This window comes from Limanda limanda, chromosome 2, assembly GCF_963576545.1.
Source record: "Limanda limanda chromosome 2, fLimLim1.1, whole genome shotgun sequence".
NCBI lineage: Eukaryota > Metazoa > Chordata > Actinopteri > Pleuronectiformes > Pleuronectidae > Limanda > Limanda limanda.
This window is the reverse complement of record NC_083637.1, coordinates 16,838,892-16,858,078: the sequence shown is the minus strand read 5'-3', so window position 1 is coordinate 16,858,078 and position 19,187 is coordinate 16,838,892. Positions and strand designations below refer to the sequence as shown.

The window sequence follows — 19,187 nt, the reverse complement described above, 5'->3', positions numbered from 1 at the left end:
AGGACGAGCAGAGCTGGCCCGGTGCCAGCCCATCATGCTTGAACAGTGCTGACACCCCGTGGCAGCAGCACAGCACATGACTTACGTGCCTCCTCTGCAGCCTCCTCATTCTCCTCCTCTCCTCTCTTTTCTCCCCGTCAGCAATACGGCAAAATCCTCGACGTGGAGATCATTTTCAACGAGAGGGGATCCAAGGTATATAACGGCTAATTTCTTAAATTCAGCGACTTACATGAAATTCAGGAGAAGCCCAGCTCATCTCACTCGCCACTCCCCCTCCTTTTAAATTTCCACCCTCGTCTCCTTTCTGCTCGCAGGGCTTCGGCTTTGTGACATTCGAGACGAGCGCGGACGCAGAGAGGGCCCGGGAGAAGCTTCACGGCACGCTGGTGGAAGGACGTAAAATCGAGGTAGCTTGCCCCACCCTCCACATTTTTTTTGAAATGATGAAAATGTTCTCCTCTGTTTTCCCTCCCATGTCCGACAAAGAGAATGAGTTTTTTCCTGGTCGTTGCTGCCCCAGAGAAGGATTTGTTTTTTTTCCTGATGGGCTGTATGAGTTCAAATCTAACCCCCCTCTGGCTTCACTATAGCATGGTGCAGTGGTGCCGCGCACACCAGACGTCTCTCCTCTGACGGCACTTCCTGTCGATGTTCATGCTGTTGTTTGTTCTTTGTCGTCGATGTCGTGGGCTGTCCATTGCACCTTGATCTTTAAAAAGCTGTGTGGTTTGCAAAGCATGCTGGGTGGAGTGGCTACACAACAGGCATGGCTGGTGAGACGTCGCTGCGACACGACTGTTTGGCGATAACTTGCGCTTCTGCCACAGCATGTAGGATCTTCCTTTTCCTGCACCTTTTCCATCAGCATCATCACACCTGCCATGATCATGACGAGTGGCTGTTTTTGGTTCATGGTTCCGACTGGAAGAGCAGTTATCGGCCTCTCAGTTCTTTTTCCTCTAAAACGTGCTTGCTGGTGACTCCAAGAGGATTCTGTATGTTGCATGAATGGATCATGAGGGCGCAGATCTTCTGAGTTTTTTTTACTCTTTCACTTACAAAGGTGCCACTGGGTCACACTTTTTCTTTTTTTATTTAAATGTGTGATGTGTTATGAGACTGATGCATGACGGGGCTCATTTTCAAGGGGGTCCGTTTTTTGGGGAATGGGACTGCCGGGAGAAATGTGGTGTCATTTCTGAAGCTTACAAAAATAAAAGCTGTTTTCAGATGTGCGAGATGGATGGTAAAAAAAAAAGAAAAAAAAAAAAATGTTTACACACATGCTTGCATCCACCACTGCTGAAAAAAAAGAGAGAACTAGATCTCATGGAAGTGCATCTTGTCTTGACATCTCTTTTTAATTTGTCGGCATGAGCTCGGATTTCAGTTGCAAATGCAAATGGCCTCGGAGATGAAACACACCACGCTTTTTGCCATTTGCTCCAGATCTTATTTTCAAATCACGCTTTTCGGTCTATTTTTTGAAGCTGCTAAAGCTCTTCTGCATGGTCTTGAATGTCCTGCACTTTTCTGTGTGTGGGTGAGCTGGAAAAAAAAAAACAAGGAGAGAATGAACAAATGAAGAGAATGCAACAGATAGCTGTCGTTCCCTCTTCTTTCCTTTTGTTTTTGTGTGTATATATATATATCTCCTCCATCTCTCTTCACTCTTTCTCACCAGGCCAGTCTGTCTGTCCGTCTCTCCCAGTTTGTGTCCCCTTGTGCATCTCTCCTGTCAATCCCTCCCTCCATATCTCTGTCCATCCCCCCCATCATATAGTCAGGTAGAATAAACCCTGGAGGATGGGACCAAGTTTAAAACATTCTTTTGTGATTTGACTATTTTCTGCGTAGTTTCCCTCCCAAGTTAGATTTTAATTTCTGACATGATCTGTTTCCATTTGTTTTCTAAGCTTTTTTTATGATCTATGTTTGAATCAGGTTTTTAAAAAAAAAGTAGAGGTTAGATTGTCGTGCAATGGCTGATACTTGTAGGTGACTGTTGACACGTGACCTGTGACATCACTTCCTCTCTACCACAGGGTGGGGGTTGCCTTTCATTACCTCGTTTTTTTTTTGTTTGTTTTGTTTTAGTTTTTTTTCTTTTTGGTTCATCATTTCTTTCTTATATATATTTTCTCTATTTCCCTGATGATTTTTGTATGTTGTTGTTGTTGTCAGTCTCCACGGTAACTGCTCGCGTGTCCTCACGCCGTTTCCCTGGCAACGGTAAGTTGTGTACACATGGCATCATCTTTGAATGACCCCTCCCCCCACCCCATCCGTCCAAATGAAATAAAATGCACCCAACACCCAAAATAAAAGACCCCCTTCAGTGCAGGGGGCCCGATTGATTGATCGATTGATTGACAGAACCCGATTGGCTAATCCTGTGATTGATTGATTGATCGGGGCGGTGGCGAATGAAACGATTACGAGATTAGCCATTGACCGCATGGCATTATGAAGGCCACTTGTATAACTGAATGTACTGCATCTATCTGCAAGTGCAACAACTATGACTACCACTTCTTATGCATTCATTCCAATCACCTCTCTAACTGCATTGAGCATTTAATTCCAGAGCTGTATATCCTGCATGGTTTACTCTCTTTCTCGTCATCTGTATGACGCCATATACTGTAGTATTATGTCATCTCTGTGTCATGTGTCAGCCAATAGCTGCATTTTTTTGCACCTTAGTGGGACAGCATGCTAAAGCATGAGTGCTATGTTAGCTTTACTGGAGAGAGGGTAATAGTCGTGAGTACATGGTGATGTGCTGTAGCACTCGATTATGGCTTTCTGTTCCACTGTGTTGTAGACTGTAGATAGTTGTAGAGGTGTCACTGCTCAATTTAATCTTTCAAAATAAAGAACATATGTGGCCGGATAGTTTGTGCCCCAAACAGGATGCAAGCATTCACTCTAATGTCCGGCACATCTACTTTTTGTATTTGATATGTAGCTTTTGAGACGTTTAAGAAAGAAAGAAAAAAAGCTGGAAATTAACCCCAGCAAAGCAAACCCAGCCACAGATTAGCTTTTTTTTTTTTTTTTTCCACTCATCCCTGTAAGGAGGTGTCTTTATTTTACCTTTTTTCGATCACTTTGGTTCTGGATGGTGTGTGTTGGTGGTTGTGTGCTGTAAGGTTGTTTCCTGGTGTGCGACACTGTTCTAGAATGCTTGGCAGTGTTTCACAACCTCGGTTTGATTTGATTTTTTTATCTTTTTTTTTTTCTTTTGAGGAATGATATTTGCATCCCCCATCCTCTCTCGACTGTTCTCTCTCTGTACTCGTTCTGGCTCCATTCGCTCTTTCTCCATCGTTGCTCACGTACAGTTAGAGCCAATGTAGGCGAATTATCGGATGTGTTTTGTGCGTGTGTGTGTGTGTGTGTGTGTGTGTGTGTGTGCTGCATCTTGTTGTTGCTGTTTGTTCATTAGAGGAATTGCACATTTGGATGGATTATTCACTCTCTGTCTCTCTCTCCTCCATCATGTACATGTTTTTTTCTGTGTCTTCATGTGGACTGGCTCCTCCTCCCTCCTCCTCCTCCTCCTGCATCCCTCCATATTTCTGTCTTTTCTCTGTCGTTCTCTCTCCCTGCCCTTCCTCCTCTTTCTGTATGATGTGTATTGGATTGGGAAGGCTGCCAGCCTCTTTCTGATTGGTCTCTTGCTGCATCTGATGCTTGCTGACTGGCTCGTTTTGCTCACCACTGGTGATGTGATGCGCTCTTGATTGGCTGTGCGTAATTTTTGTATGAACTCTTGGATTGATGTTTTTTGCATTGTGTTCAACTGATGAATTTGCCGCTTAATTCACCTTCTTTTTCCCTCCCTTATTTTTTTAAAGGTAGCACTATAATGGTCTTGGATTTCTTTTTGAATGCATCTGTTCTGGAATATTTTGTTGTTTTCTTTGTTCCGTGTGCCAATGGTTGTATTGTTTGTCTGCAAAACTGCCTGATTACTCACCAGGATCCTTGTTTTCAATGTCTTTCTCCTTCAAAAGAAGCGCATGCATCAATTACCATCGCTGCTCATCAACAGAATTAACCTCCGTCATAACTATAAGAAACTGTTCATAAGTATAATGACGCCTCACACTTCCAAGTACAAGAATATTCTGAAAACTCTGATCATTTACACTTTTCAGCTTCAGAATAAAACACAAACTTCAAACGTTATTGATCTCTGCATCATTTGGATCATTCCTCAATGTTTGTGTTTCTACTGAAGTGGGTTGAATTGGCCACTGACCACTTCCTCTGGTGTCCAGGTCAATAACGCCACAGCCCGAGTGATGACGAACAAGAAGATGACCACGCCGTTCTCGAACGGAGAGGGCCTAGCTGCTATGCCATACGGTACTACATGATTTGTATACGTCGTAAAACTTTGTAACTGCTTGAGTGATCTTCCTATAGAGTATTTTTTCAAACATGTGTTGCATGTTTGTGTTGACAACAGCTGGATGGAAGTTGAGTCCCATGGTTGGAGCGATGTACAGTCCTGAGCTCTATACAGGTGAGACAATGTGTGTTATCTGTCTGTTTGTTTGTGGCTCCCATATCTGAAGAACCATCCTATTGGCTTAACACAGTGCATGTATATTGTTAAGGGCACAAGTGCAGTGTCGACTTGAGTGTGATACGTTCAATCTGAATTATATTATAAATAGGCGACCAGCACTCTGTAGCAGTGGTGGCTGCTGGGACTCAATGCAAGTAACATGATAACTCCAGTTCTGGGTTCTGCAGACTGAGTCGAGTTTCACCAAACTTTGATAATCAGGTGACCAGCTTTGTGGGGCAGCTTCGGGGTTCTATGGGCCGAGTCCCTCAGCCGGTCTTTGCTTGTCACGGCTCGGTCCCTGTAGGTCACTTAAACTTTCAGAAAGTAGTCGGCAACCACCATCACCACAGGCCAAATGAACCACTCATTCCAAGCAGCCAGAATTAGAACAGGCGCTGCACTTAACAGAGATGAGATGAAAAAAATAAAATAAATATTAGAAATGATAATAAGAGCTTCTCTCTCTCTCTCTCTCCCTCATTCAGTACCAGGGTTCCCATACCCAGCAGCGGCGGCGGCTGCTGCTTCCAACGCGGCGCAGTTTCGGGGGGCTCATCTCCGGGGTCGAGCCCGGCCCGTCTACAGTGCAGTCAGGGCAGCTGTGCCACAACCTGCCATCCCTACATATCCGGGGTAAACACACACACACACACACGCATCATTGCAAACTACAGTAGCACTAATGATAATAAAAAGTAACGATATACATACTTTCTTAAATGCATGTGTGCACTAAGTTAAAGCAGTAATTTCTAATTGTGCATGCTTTGGAGATATTTGTATTGAGATAATGATGTTGATCGCTAGCTGAGCTGAAATACCATTTCCTTGTACCTCTGTTGTAGCCGTATTTTCATTGCATTCATATCAGATTGAACCGTATTCTTACGAGATGTTAGTCTCACCGGCTTCAGTAGCAGTAGTATCACTCTGAAGTCGGTGTGCTCGTGTACAGCGAGGTGGTATTTTTGTCTTGCATGTTGCACGGTGTGTAATAATCTCACCCTTCTTTCTCTTTTCTCTTTCACAATCTGTTCGGCACCGTTTTCTCACCTCTCTCTCTCTCTCTCTCTCTCAATTGCCACTCTTGTTTGTTGTTTTCTGCAATGCCCACACGGCGGCGCATCACACCATTACTTATTTTCGTTCATTTCGACATTCCACCACCACTCCTCTATATTCTCTCCTTTTCTTTCCTTCTTTTCTGTCCTTTCTCGTCTCTCTCTCTCTCTCTCTCTCTCTCTCAGTGTGATGGCCTATCAGGATGGTTTTTACAGTGCGGCTGATCTCTATGTAAGTATACCGCCCTCCCTCCTCCACTGCCTCACCTCCTCACCTATGTTTCCCTTCATCTTGCCTGTGGGTTTTCAAGTGTGAAACGGCACAGACCAAACCCAGAGACGTGTACTTTTGGCTGTTCATATTTATCAAAGAGACACATTTTATGTTTTATATACCCAATCATTCATTTCTCAAGTTGTGTTCACTTTGCCTCAGGATGCACCATCCATCGAGTACATATAGAAACACAAACAATCCAACACAGACACTTTAACCACGTGTTCATTCATGAGTAGACTCCTCAAGGGTTTGTCTCTGTGCATTTGTGAATTAGTTTGAACCAATGTGATTATGAGCATGTCTGAGTGTGTAATGGTGTGTTGTATGTGCGTGTGTGTGTGACCAGGTTGACAATAGCTGTTTCTGTTCTCTCTGTAGACTAGTGTTTCAGGACATTAGTGGCAGATTGCCCCAGGTAGGGTTTACACACTCTGTGTGAGAGCCAGTGTGCATCCTCCTCGTCTCCAATGACTGCGTGCTGCTAGACATTATTGACCATCTGAGATTGAAATGCCTTCTCTGTCTTCTACTAACTCACTGGATTCTGACATGGGTGGAGTTGCGGAAGGGGGAGAAGAGAATTAAGTTTCGATCTGAATCTTAAAGAGCATATGAAATAAAACAAAAAAAGCAATATCTTGTCGGGTTAGGGTTAGAAGTGAATCTATATTTTCCAGGGAAATTGGATGCAGAGAAGGACAGAACTTGAACAGTGGGTCACTTTCTTTAACATGATTGTGCACTGGTTGTAGTCTGGTGCAGATAATTATGCAAATTTTAAACACTCGCTTACTCGTCAGTGTGAAAATACTATTGGCCTCTATGTTATCGCCTCATATTCATCAAAATTCATGAAGTTCTTGAGGCAAATTAATATTATATTATTTGACAAATTCATTACACACCTTTTATTTTAGGATTTGTTTCAAATTTTTAAAAACTGGGAAATTAAGGTTAAAAAGCAGGATTTTGTTAGACTTCATCCTCATCAATAACCTTTAAGATGCTATATCTTGCAAACAGAAATATATTATATTATGAAAAATCAAAGTCCTATAATGTATTCGTAAAGCATGTGAAAAGACTATAAAATAGTTAAGACATGATTACAGACACTAAAAGCTGAGATTAGGCAGTTGACAGAGGGATGCAAGAGAAAAAAAGATTTATTCTATCAGCAGTTAATTCCGACCCCTTCCAGGAATCTCCCTATCTGTTTCACCTGTGGCATGCTAACTGAATCAGTGTCAGCATGCAGAAATACTTACAAGGCTGCCCTCCCCCAGTCCTCCCTATTTCCTCCCACACTTTCCTTTTCTTTCTATAGACCCCACTCTTTCTTTCGCCCTCTCTTTCACTTCTTTTCACTCTGACCCCATTTTACCTACTCTCACTTCCTTCTCCAATTTCTCCCTCTTCCGTCCTACAATCTATATCACGTCCTGTAAAATCTCCTCCTTTATCATCACTTTACCTTCCTCCTCTCCCCCACCTCCCTCACCTCCCCCCAGTCCAGCCTTCTTCCCATAGCAGCAACTGTGTGGTCCTGAATGTGGGGACATGGTCGCGCGACTGATTCTTTAGGGTAGAATGTGGCGGTGTGTGTTTGTGTTTTTGCATTTTAATTCTTTTTTAATGAATAGGTAATATGTTTTGCCCTAATACACTGTTCGTTCTGAGTTTGGGATAGCATGCTGTGTCTATCAGTGATTGGTCACTGGCCACGTGAGCGTATCTGATGGTGTGTGTGTGCGTTTCCTTTTTTTAATCTGACTGGCTGACCTGTCTTCTTACACCTGTAGTTATTTTGTTGTGTCTGTTCATCAGCTGCTCATCCAAGCATAAATAATGATACGATCATCCTGCCGCCCCCTCCCCTTTCTTTAACTCTGGGTTTTTGGTAGGAGAAGTGGGGCGGGGCGCAGTTATGGGTATGAAATCTCTCTCCCTCCATGTCTATCGCTCTGTGGGATAAATATTAACTTAAATAAGGATTTAAAACCACAAAATACACGAAGATATTCTAAAGATTTTCTTCCCCGGGTTTGTCATGGAGGGAGAGACACACAGAGCCTGAGCTACGTCCTTGTGAATGCTTGACTGCACCAGATTAGCCAGTTTTGCTGACTGCTTGTTAATCCTCCGCTCTCTTCTCAGCATTTTTTCTCACAACGTAACCCTTTAGATTCACTGCTAGTCTGTTAGTCTGCAGAAGAAATACAGGATTCTGTTAACAAGCATTTACTCCTCTTTCTGTCCCTTCCCACCTCTCTCTTTTCATTTGTATCTCTCTCTCTCTCTCCTCTACTGTACACAATGCCCTCTTCCCCCCGTCTGTCCTCCTCCTCATCGCCTCCTCACAGGGTGGCTATGCAGCGTATCGTTACGCCCAGCCAACTGCGGTAGCAACACCTGCGGCGGCGGCCGCAGCAGCTGCAGCAGCAGCTTACAGCGACAGGTAAGTGGGATGTTCAGTACATCTCAGAGCCTGAGCTGACAGGACACCACCTGCAGAACTAGGTCTTGAGACAGATGTGGTGCCTAAACAAAGCACCAGCCAGGAAGTGAACTTTAAACATGGCCTTCATCCTTCCTAAGATTCTAGAAGACAAGTTATTTTGTGCTTTGTACAGAAATGTATTGCTTATTTAAAAAAAATTTAAAAAAGCTCAGATTAAAATAAACTTGTTAACCATGGTCACATGTTGATTTATTTATACCATGAGGGCTATTTCTAATTTGGGGAACACAGATGAGTTTTTATGGGTTTAGATTCGATATGATGCACAATTCTTGATGTATCTGTGTTTTCTCTCAGCTATGGACGAGTGTACACGGCAGACCCCTATCATGCTGCTCTCAACCCAGCTGCCTATGGTGTTGGAGCCATGGTAAGTCTATTTATATTCTACTATTTAAAGGATAAGGCTCACATTATTCTATATTTTTTTAGAACTGAGATTGCTCCGGTCCGCCTCTCAGTTCGTCCCTTCCATGTCTGTAGCTCCAAGCCACAAAATGCAAAGCGGAGATTTAAATTTATTCAAACTTAAAAAAAGAGGCTCCAAAGTAAGACATTTGTTGTAAACATTTGAGCCACAAATTACTATGCATTTAATGCTTTTTGTGTTTATACCACTATGACCAAGGCTGGATTTTACACTAAGCCAAACATGCACCAGCTCTGGGACAACACTCAACAGAACTTAGAGAAGATTTGTTCTTTTGACTTGAATGAAATTTAATGGTAACTAAAACAGAATATTAAACCCATGACTGGGGCCTAAAGGTGGCTTATGAAGAGAAGCCTTATGTAACAAACTAAAATTTAAAAAAACATGTCGGCTAGCAAATCTAAGGCTATGTAGGATTTTGGCACTGAAAAGAAAACGGCACACTTAGCACATATAATATGATGAAGCTTTGGGTGATTTTTGTCCTCGGGCCCTTAAAGGATTAATGTGACCAAGATGCTTAATTAATGATGTCATTTTAAATGTAAGTCAATGATTTTATTCACCAACTGTTTTTTCTTTTCTTTTTTTCTCAGGCCACACTGTACAGGGGAGGCTACAGTAGATTTGCCCCTTACTAAGGACACTACATTTCCCAGGAGCTCCTTTCTTCCATTGAATTACTCTAAAAGAGCTCCCTCTGTTGTCGTGGAGGAGGACTGCATCCAGTTTTAAAGCGTGGAACCAACCACAGCAAAGAAATTTCAGATCCCAACCCAGAGCGGTCCCACGTTTTCTTATATATGCTACTACAGAAATAGAGGAATGCTGTATGAAAGACTGATGGATGGCCTTTACATAAAAAAAAAAAAAAAAAAAGATGAAAAAAAAGACTTGGCCACCTTCCCTATTGCACGGCTGTATTATAGTCCCCTTCTTATTCCCTCCGCACTCAGCAGCACAAGACTCGAGATGGAGCCCAGGCGTTCTTCCAAAGGCTGTATGTGGATAACTGACATTTAAACAGCTGTCGACCATGTAAGGCGAACAGGCCGAGCACTGAGGCCTGCACACCCTCGGCATTTAAGGAGAGGGAAGCACGAGAGCGAGGTGTCCACAAAATGTTACGGCAGTAGGGAGGAGGGAGGAGCAGCGACCGAGCATCCAAACACAGATTTCTAAGCAAAATGATGAGTCACTATAACAATAAAACACCCACTGATGAGTTCTCTTTAACGTGGGCGGAAAGTAACGAGAGAGAATTTCCCTCCTTGTTGTGTTCTGGTAGGAGGGAGAGTTGAAAGATGGCGGCATGCAGAGATGATGCGAATATTTATAATGCTACAGAGATCACGTCCGAAAGCAGAAGGAGGGAAGGTTATCAAAACTCTTCCTTACCTCAAGTTTTCTTAGTATGTGGAAAACGGTGAACCTTTAAACTTAAAAAAAAATATTATGATATGCAATTAGTTTAGAAAAGAAAAGTTACCAAATTATTATTATTATTATTGTAATTATTATTCTTACGAAAGCATTATTTTTGTTTGACTCAGACACACAGCAGCCACTGCTGTTATGGGACATGTAGATTAGAGTGAAATCAGAAAATGAACCTCTATTAAAGTAATATACCACCTTTTGTCAAAATGACACAACTATAGTCTCACTTCATCCCTCAATCACAGGATTTCACTACGCTCTGTTTGCAGCAACAACTCAACACTACAGGAAGTGTAACACTAAACTGAAGAAAAAAAAAACACATTTGCTCGTTTAGTATTTCTTTTAGAATAAATCCATCCTCCATCCAAAACCCTGGGGTTTAAGCATTTGTGGAGATTTATTATTTTGATATTTCCCTTCATGCTCCATCTTTTCTAGAGCAGATTCCAACATTGAATGAGTCTTCCTGAAACCTACTTTAGTTGGTAGTTGTGTTCGCGACGCTGCCAGCGACAAGTACTGAGCAAGAGAGAGATTCTGCCGGCAAGTGAATAGAAAATATTTAAATGCAAAACACCTTACTATTGTGCATATTTCTATACTGTTGTGTTTCCAAAATGTGGCTGTTTTTTTGGCTTTTGTTTTTGTTCCAAAGATTTGTAGGAAGCACATTTTTCTGCCGTATGTATAAATATATAATCTTTATTATTGTTATCATAATCCTTGATAAACCTATTGCTGTCTTTATTTGCTTTCTTTCATATTTTCATTTTTTATATCTTTAATTGTTCTTCAGTAAGTTGCAAGGCCTCGAGCTGAGAGTGTACCTGAGTAGTGACAGACTTCAGGTATGCTTGTAACATTACCACACCTTTTTTCCTCCTCTTAGTTAAATATTCAGTCGATCTGGGCTGGTGTTTGAATTTGTTTTTGTTTTGTTTTTGGTTGATTATAGGATTTTGCTAGCATGACATTTAATTATATTTCAAAATATGCAGGAAAGGCTGGTATTTTTTCTTTCCATGTCCGTATTTTGCAGGTGACTGAGACATTTGGAAGAAATAGGCCTGTAGCACTTTGGTAAAAACCAACTGCTTTCCTTTTTTCCCCAGTTTTTTAAATATTCATTTTTGTAATGCAAACTCCTTACATTTCAGTGGTAAAATCTGTCAGTTTGACCATTGTGGTCGCTCCAGATTTTATTTTAAGATTTCCAGTAAAATGCTTGAAAGTGTTGTCTTCGGCCATATGCAGGTTAAAGAGCCAGTGTGTGTGATTTAGTGAAATCTAGTGGTGAGGTTGGTCATTGCAACCCCTCCTGTCACCCCTGTGTTTCAAAACCTTGAGCAGAACCTATGGTGGCCTTCAGGTAGAGTATATAGGTGAAAGGCCCTCTCTCGAGCCGGGAATTGGTTTGTCCACTCTGGGCTTCTGTAGAAACAAGGCAGTGCAATGTGGTGGGTTTAGTGAAAGAGGACACTATCTGTGTACATATGAATTGCTCATTTTAAGGTGAAATCAGGAATGAAAGTTTGAGGTGATTATACACGAATGAAAACATATTTATGATTATTATGTTATATTAAATTTAAATGTCAATACATCCAAATCCCACACTGGTCCTTTTAAATATTCCAAAATTGTAAAAAAAATTGAATGTTTTTTTTACACTTATGGAAAAACCTGCAGGTCAATAAGTTGCTTTTTCTATCAATTGTACTGCTGTTGGATTTTTTTCAGTTAACATTTCTTTTTAAAAAATATCTCCATTGATATAGAATGCGCTCTGGACTAAGAAAAAAACAAAAAAAGAACCTAGCCAAAGATGCTACCCAACAGTCCCTAGCACGTTCTGGGTCCAAGCTTGAGAAGTGTTACACAGTCAGACTTTTGGAGCCCCTGTAGGCATGGACAAACCAGCATGAGTGAGTCTTGTCAAGTTTAAAAAAAAAACTAAATAGTTTTGCATGAATCTTGTCTTTCATATTTGACACCTGAGCAGCCGAGCCCAGTTGTGTTCTTTACCCATAAACTCTGTGGAGAGTGACAGGCAGCTAGCGGTTCGAAGCTAGTTCGACACAACAGTACAGTGAAGAAGTCCTGCTGACAAACAAAATGGCTGCCGCACAAAGATCATTTTCCTGTTGTGGTTTCATTGCCACTGTATTATAGTAAAACTATGTGGCCATTCTTCATAGTTGTTATGGTTTCAATGACCAGTCCTCTTCCTCTGTCATGTCTATATCCCCACCTTGACTGCCATTATGTTTTTTTGTTATTGAATGTCTATATAAAATGTTTTATATAAAAATGTATTGTTGTGAACCAGTTTCCAGGTTCTCTTCTTTTGGTGTTGTATTTATTTCACAAAATAGGGAGCATATTTTTTCAGATTCTCACATGCAAAGAGGTTAGTGCTGAAAACTACTTTTGACTTTACGCTAAACTATGAAGAGAGTAAGCAATCTATTGTATGCCTGTCGTCTTTCGCCTGTTTTTGGCAATCTCTTACCTAAGAGACTGTCAAACTTTTGGCGTCATCAGGAAAATTCCCAGACCCTCAATTTTTTTTAGATCTGTAACTCTTGATGTCTCCATGTTAAGTGTTTGGTTTTTTTTGACCTGAGACGCAGCTTCAATGCTCCTGCTACAGTTCCTGCACTTTACTTCACTGAAAGGTTAAGTCAAAGTAGTTGTTTTTTAACCCTGCAAAGCCACTTGGCCGGTGGACGTGAGAAACATTACTGACCTAGTGTCACCCTGGTAAATTTATCAGGTCATCTGATAAATGCAAGTTCAACATTAATTCTCCTTTTAATGCGTTTTGGTCTGTAACTCCAGCAATTTCACCATAATCATACCCGTCTGTACAGCCCACCCCAAAATAATCATAGCGCCACTGAATGAAAACTATTGTCGGTCCTAAAATGTAAAGAAGTGGTTTGTCTCCTTGATTCAATTCATTTGGTAGGAAAACCCTTATTCGCCCCAGTCTCATTTTAGCCAGTTGCATATCTAGCAAGTGTGACGTATTCAGGGATTATTAAACCATTAGTCATCGGTAAAAAATAATTCAGGAAATATCCAAAGTATTTGACTGTCATTTGACCTCAACCCCCCAACCCAAAGTTACACACACACACTTCCACATATAAGCGGAAATCGATTAACATTTTATACTACTAAATATAAGGAAGTGCAGCTACCATCAAGGCTGGTGGCAGTGGCAGCAGTTTTAGTATTATGGTCTGAAACGTAATTATAAATTAATAATTTGAAATATGTTGAAAATTATATTAAATGTGAGGAGATCAGTGCCAGAATAGCCAGAATTTCCATCCATAAGTTTTAAATCAAGATTCAATCACACTTTTCAACCTCATGGTGGCACTAGAGGAAAACCCAAGAGATCTCCAGAGTCAGTAGAATGTAATGTCTGAAATACATCCAGTAGTTGTTGAGCTAATACAGTCTGTACCAAAGTGGCATACATGTTAATTGTAGCTTTAATAATGCAGATAGTGATTCTTTCAATAATTGCCCACCATTAATGTATATGGGAACAAGCAGAGAAGACATTTCTTAGGGGAAACTATTTATTGACAGTTCTATTCAGCTGAATACATTTACATTCATAGCTCATCAAAATCTAAATATATCTTTCATAAACAGCTGTACATTAAGGAGGGTCGTGGATCGGAAAAGGCAGGAGAGAGGATCAGCCGTGCAATTATACCTGCTTACAACAGATTTGGTCCATTGTCTCTCAGGCTTGCACAAGCCAAGTGCAAAAATATCAGGGAAAGAAGTTTAGAGACTTTGGTTGAAGCACAGACCGCTTGGTGTGTAAATAATTATAACATATAATCTTATAATTACATGTTGCCATGTTTTTAGATCAGTGGGCCTAACTCAATGACAAACATCAGATCAGGTACTTTAGGAGGGGAGGAAGAAGAGGAGGGTAAGTGAGGAAAACTGGGGGAAGGAATATGCAGGGAGGTAAAGTAGACGCAGAAGGGATTCTAGACGATTCCATATTTTGCCAGGTCGCTGAGCTCCATGTCGCCAAAGGCTTCCCATGGGCACACCACGGTGATGTCTGTGCCGAGACCCTCCATGCCGGGGATGTCGTCTCCGAATCTGAAAAGAAAAAAATCCAAGACACATTTTAATTTCCTAGTAATGATTCACCTGACCTTTGGTTTGAAGAAATACTCCTATCCTTTACTTACCCCTTCTGGCCTGGCTTAGGGGCCTTGCTCTTGAAGGTGCGAGCGGTCCTCTGCTTGAACTTGGGGGGGGCCTTCTTGTCGGCGGGAGCTGCAACGTCTGTGTCTGCCATTTCTTTATGCTCTGAGAGAAAGATTAGAGTAACAAGTAATCTTGTTAATCTCCATGTGTAAGACCCTCACTCTCTCCTCTAAGCCCCCTCTGCTCCTCTTAGCTGGTACAACACGCACAGGTGAGGTCGCATTTTAGACCAAAGCTGTTGCGCAGCTCATTAAGACGCAGTTACACAAACAGCTTTGTCTATTTTTACACCTTGGCTTTAAAGATTACTCCTGGCCAAGTTACAGACTGGTTCTTCTTGAGACCTGCAGGTTAACTCAATTCACCTAATTCCACAGTTAGACTGAAGTCCGCACACATGCTGTACCTTGTGAATTATGAACTGTAAGTGTCCTGTACAACTTATTTTCAATCCCAACTCTTTTTGACCTCTGCTGACTGTGGTGCCTTAGAGAGAAGATCAGCATCTTCTGTGGTGATCCTGATGTTTACTCTTAATAAGGTAACATGTGAAATCAGATTTATCAATTACCCTTTAAATGATACATCCTTGGGATTTTTTGTATCTGTACTCTAAAGATAATTAAATTAGATTTTTTTCTAATCTACATGTCAGAGATCAAGTCCTAGTAATAAAGAGTTTATTTATTGCTATCACATATGCCTCCACTGACATTGCCTGTGTTAATGATTTAATACCATCTGTGTCTTTTCCCATTGGAAAAAGACTGAAATTGAATTTCAACACATTTCTGCAAAACACACTTTTTAACAAATGGATGTAAATATGATGAACAAATCCGTAATTGTTTGATCGTATTCACACATTAAGCTGAAAATGCAAACTAGATGAAATTGAAATAACCAAAATCAAAGGTAAGAATTTTCTATCAGAATTTCTAAACCACATTATTTCAATGCAGATAATAAAGGAAGTGACCTCAATGGCGCTTCAAAGTAAAAGTAAGTAATGAATTAGGTAAATGTTGCCCAAATAACACTTTTAAAAACAATATTTACAAAGTTCTATGAGAGTTAAACAAGACAATAAACAAAGATGCAATGTGTAAAGCTACTACAAAGTATGAATTTAGAAGCAGGATAAAAGGCTAAAGAAATAGTCTTAGACCTCTTTGAGCAGTTCACGCAAATACAGGCGTCCTCCTCTTTAAATATTTTTAGAGCTCTAGCACAGCAATAGCTCTTCAATGGTTCTCACTGCATCTAGTCCTGCAGACTCATTTACGCTCCGAGTGTAATTGTAGATTTGAAAGTTGGCCAGAGCTCAGTGAAGGTCAGAGTGTGATCCTACCTGTTGTCGCAGTCACGCTAATGGCTTCTGTCCAAAGTCTCTGATCAGTTTGAATGTTTCTGCTGTTTGTGCTGCTTCTTCTTATATGCCCCCCTGCTAATCCCCCTCACATGCTCATCCATACATTTCTTCTTTTTTTCTTACTGCCCCTCCTCTAATTGGCCACTTTGCCCCATGAGATTAAGTAGGGGGGTCAGGATTCCACTGTTATGCATCATGACATGCTAAGACGTTTACCTTACATAATGATGCAGCTCTGAGAAAAACAAAATAGAGCCTGATTCTTCTCGGAATATGTTCTTGTAGAATGATGTTATTGTACAGTAATAATATATTCATGTATTATAGCTGTAAGATGATATATTAATCTGCAATGAGAATACATTTCACAGTTTTAAAACACAAACTGGGACACGAAAGGTCATTCCTGATCCTGAAACCCTTAATTTTAACATTAGCTTTTGCAGAGTTTCATCCACATCTTAATATCTTCATCATCTGATAGAAAAAATGAAAGCTCAGGAAAAAGAAAGAGAACGAGTTTGAATTACAAAAATGTATCACAAAATATAAAGATCATGGATTAATATTTTAATACACACCATTTAATAAATTACTGGTGTGGATTTTCTTTTATTTCTATTTCCCTCTGATTCCAACTTTCATGTGACATTATCGTTGAAGTAAATTGTTTTAGATTGTTTCTGTCTCTCCCCCTCAGTCGCTGCCATTTGATGAGGGATCAAGAGCTAAAGGGTGAAGTGATCTTTATTTGTCAGCGATGAGCTAAACGGAGCCTCTCTCATACATCACATGCTTCAGTTCTCGATGCAGATGCCATCAGGTCACGTTTGTTTTCAGATGAGGCGACAGTACATCCCGCTCTTCGGTCTCTTAAAGGTTTCTAATCCGCTCTTCGAGTTTCTCACGTTCCTTTAACCCTCTCTCATGTCTGAACACAGGGATGAGGTCACAGGTCATCCAAGCCAAGTAGGCTATTTCAAACCGATGTGTCAGCTTTTTCATGACCGTAAATAACCTGTATGCTGCATGTATAGAACTCAAAGCTAGATATTCCACATCATTAGATGGGGACTTTATTAAATGTAGTAGAGGAGGAGGCTTCAGTAAAATCAAAGAAGTATGTAGGGGACTAGAATCCTGAGAAATTAGAAAATGATTTTATTCATTTGTTGTAGTTGGTCATTAATTTATAATAATAATAATAATAAAGTTAAACAAATGTAGAAATCATAAAATGATGATACAATGATTTTTGTATAATATAGACAGGTTCAATAGATAGAGATGTCAGATTAGATTTATATATATGTGTGTGTGTGTCTGTATGTGTGTGTAACAGTCATGAGTGTGCCTGTATCCCTTGATTCTATTTCTCAACACCTTCTCTTCTTTATACTAAATATTCAGTGTTGAGTAAAAGTGACCTGACTTGATTTACACCTGAAATTATTTGTAATGAGAAAACAGCCCCCTTCACTGATATATATGTTATAAATACGTTACAAAAGTGTTGATGATGCAGTGGTATGTGTGGGTAACATAGTGACACAGACAGACAGACAGACAGACAAGAGACATTAAATGTAAATTCAGCATATTTGTTTTGTCTCTAAATTGGTAGTCATGTCTTTGGCAGTGTACAGACAGTACGCTGCCAACTTAAGATACACCTTCTATTTATATCTCCTCATCCTTGATCTTGTCTATTTGTGGCTAATCTGGAACCGAAGAGGAGCGATTGGAATTGGCACATAAAGCAACAGCAGATTAAACATTTGAGGGGATTAGCAGCCCTCAGGTCTTTAAAAAGGGACGGTCCAACAGTGAGAGGACAAACTGACAAGCTCAACAGACAGCATCAGAATCAGCATCAAGACCTCAACACCAGGTAAGCTGACGCTGCAGTTCTCTACGCTGGTGACCAGGGGCTTCAAGCTCTTATCGATGGGGCAACATGTGCTGCCTCAGACAAATGGCTTCAGAGTTGTTACCAAGACTGAGCTGAAAAGGAGATCTGTGCTTTGTAATGAGGGGTTCTTTTTACTGGTTCTCTTTCTTTGTGTGTCTAAACTTTATTTACTGGTCTGGCTGTTGATCAGCTTTATGAAGAGGATAAAAAACAATTTAGGGGGTAATATGATCACGGTGGGAAGTAGTGCAGTGACACCTGCATGAAAGGTTATAAATAAGATATTTAGAAAAAGTTGCAACAGGGACACTGCAGTGTAAGATATGAATTAGCAGGCCCAAATGGGATTGAATAGAAGCAAAGTTGCGAACTTTGCGAAGGTTTAAAAGATCCGCAGGAAACTCACATTTTGTGTTCTTCTCTACTTTTTCTTATGTCAGTAACCAATCAAAATGTCAGACGTCGCCGTCGCAGCACCCGCCGACAAGAAGGCTCCCAAATTCAAGGCCAGGGCCATGCGCACCTTCAAGAGCAAGGCCCCTAAACCAGGCCAGAAGGGGTGAGAAACATTACTATCACACTTTCTCTTAGTGGGCAACAACCCTGCACACATTTTAGCTGTTAACGTAATGCTCATCACATATTGTTTGTCTCCACCCTTCAGATTCGGAGATGACATCCCCGGCATGGAAGGTCTTGGCACAGACATCACAGTGGTTTGCCCATGGGAAGCCTTTGGCGACATGGAGCTCAGCGACCTGGCAAAATATGGAATTGTTTAGACCTCTCCCCTCAGCCTCTTCCCCTGTTTGCCACTTTAGTCGCTCATGTATTCCTACTGTGGTCTAAGCAGCTGAAGATCTACTACCTGTGAGCTTTAGAGAGGAGGCAGCCCTTCATGATTTAGAGGTTTGACCTGGAAAAAAAAATACTCGTGCACTCTCTCTTGTCCAATGCACTTTATTTTCCCTTGCCTTTCCTGCAATTCACTATCCTCCTCTTCAACTTAAATCTCCCCCTCTCTTCTATTTTACCCCAAACCTCTCTTTTTCCCTATTTCCTCTCTGTTCTTACCTCTTAAAACAAATTCTATTGACAAGTCTGGACTTGCACTTTCCCAAGAGGAAAGAAACGACAAACGGAACATGTTGTACTCTGTAAATGTGAGAAGAGGGTTTGGTATCTGTTATGGTGATATCGCTGTTCCACGTCTTCTCCTCAAAGCTGCTGATTCAATATGCACAGGTTTCTATTTTGTGAATCAGATAAATCCGATTTTATTTTGGTGAATTTTTTCCTCCAGGGGAAACAGTTCACCTCTGT

General features: G+C 40.9%; 3 protein-coding genes across 7 annotated transcripts in view; 2 read left to right on the top strand and 1 right to left on the bottom strand.

Moving 5' to 3' along the window:
• The window catches only part of rbfox2 (RNA binding fox-1 homolog 2), a 37,129-nt gene extending 24,478 nt beyond the window's left edge, over positions 1-12,651 (top strand). For 4 of the 5 annotated variants that reach the window (XM_061086719.1, XM_061086712.1, XM_061086702.1 and 1 more), the window contains exons 5-13: positions 142-195; positions 318-410; positions 4,293-4,380; positions 4,484-4,540; positions 5,074-5,221; positions 5,836-5,881; positions 8,293-8,387; positions 8,748-8,820; positions 9,480-12,651. In XM_061086719.1, coding sequence (XP_060942702.1) covers positions 142-195; positions 318-410; positions 4,293-4,380; positions 4,484-4,540; positions 5,074-5,221; positions 5,836-5,881; positions 8,293-8,387; positions 8,748-8,820; positions 9,480-9,524 — 699 coding nt within the window. In that variant the 3' untranslated portion in view covers positions 9,525-12,651. Of the gene's footprint in view, positions 1-141; positions 196-317; positions 411-4,292; positions 4,381-4,483; positions 4,541-5,073; positions 5,222-5,835; positions 5,882-6,307; positions 6,345-8,292; positions 8,388-8,747; positions 8,821-9,479 lie in introns of those variants that run through there. The other variant, XM_061086727.1, reaches the window with a different exon arrangement.
• A 1,700-nt stretch (positions 12,652-14,351) lies between these two features.
• LOC133028144 (retinal cone rhodopsin-sensitive cGMP 3',5'-cyclic phosphodiesterase subunit gamma-like) lies at positions 14,352-14,671 on the bottom strand. Its single transcript, XM_061095342.1, has 2 exons — positions 14,562-14,671; positions 14,352-14,469 (listed from the first exon to the last, which is right to left on the bottom strand). Exons 1-2 carry the CDS (start codon positions 14,669-14,671, stop codon positions 14,352-14,354), a joined length of 228 nt encoding a protein of 75 aa, XP_060951325.1.
• A 3,645-nt stretch (positions 14,672-18,316) lies between these two features.
• Positions 18,317-18,646, top strand: pde6hb (phosphodiesterase 6H, cGMP-specific, cone, gamma, paralog b). The gene is made up of 2 exons (XM_061095269.1): positions 18,317-18,423; positions 18,529-18,646. The coding sequence occupies exons 1-2, from the start codon at positions 18,317-18,319 to the stop codon at positions 18,644-18,646; spliced, it is 225 nt and encodes a 74-aa protein (XP_060951252.1).
• The last annotated feature ends 541 nt before the right edge of the window (positions 18,647-19,187 follow it).

What these genes read in the sequence shown, in the direction of transcription:
- LOC133028144 (XM_061095342.1), bottom strand. Translation starts at nt 14,671, where the DNA reads ATGGCAGACACAGACGTTGCAGCTCCCGCCGACAAGAAGGCCCCCCCC. An exon ending in CCTAAGCCAGGCCAGAAGGG is followed by an intron (nt 14,470 to 14,561) that starts GTAAGTAAAGGA and finishes TTTTCTTTTCAG; the next exon opens with ATTCGGAGACGACATCCCCG.
- pde6hb (XM_061095269.1), top strand. Translation starts at nt 18,317, where the DNA reads ATGTCAGACGTCGCCGTCGCAGCACCCGCCGACAAGAAGGCTCCCAAA. An exon ending in CCTAAACCAGGCCAGAAGGG is followed by an intron (nt 18,424 to 18,528) that starts GTGAGAAACATT and finishes TCCACCCTTCAG; the next exon opens with ATTCGGAGATGACATCCCCG.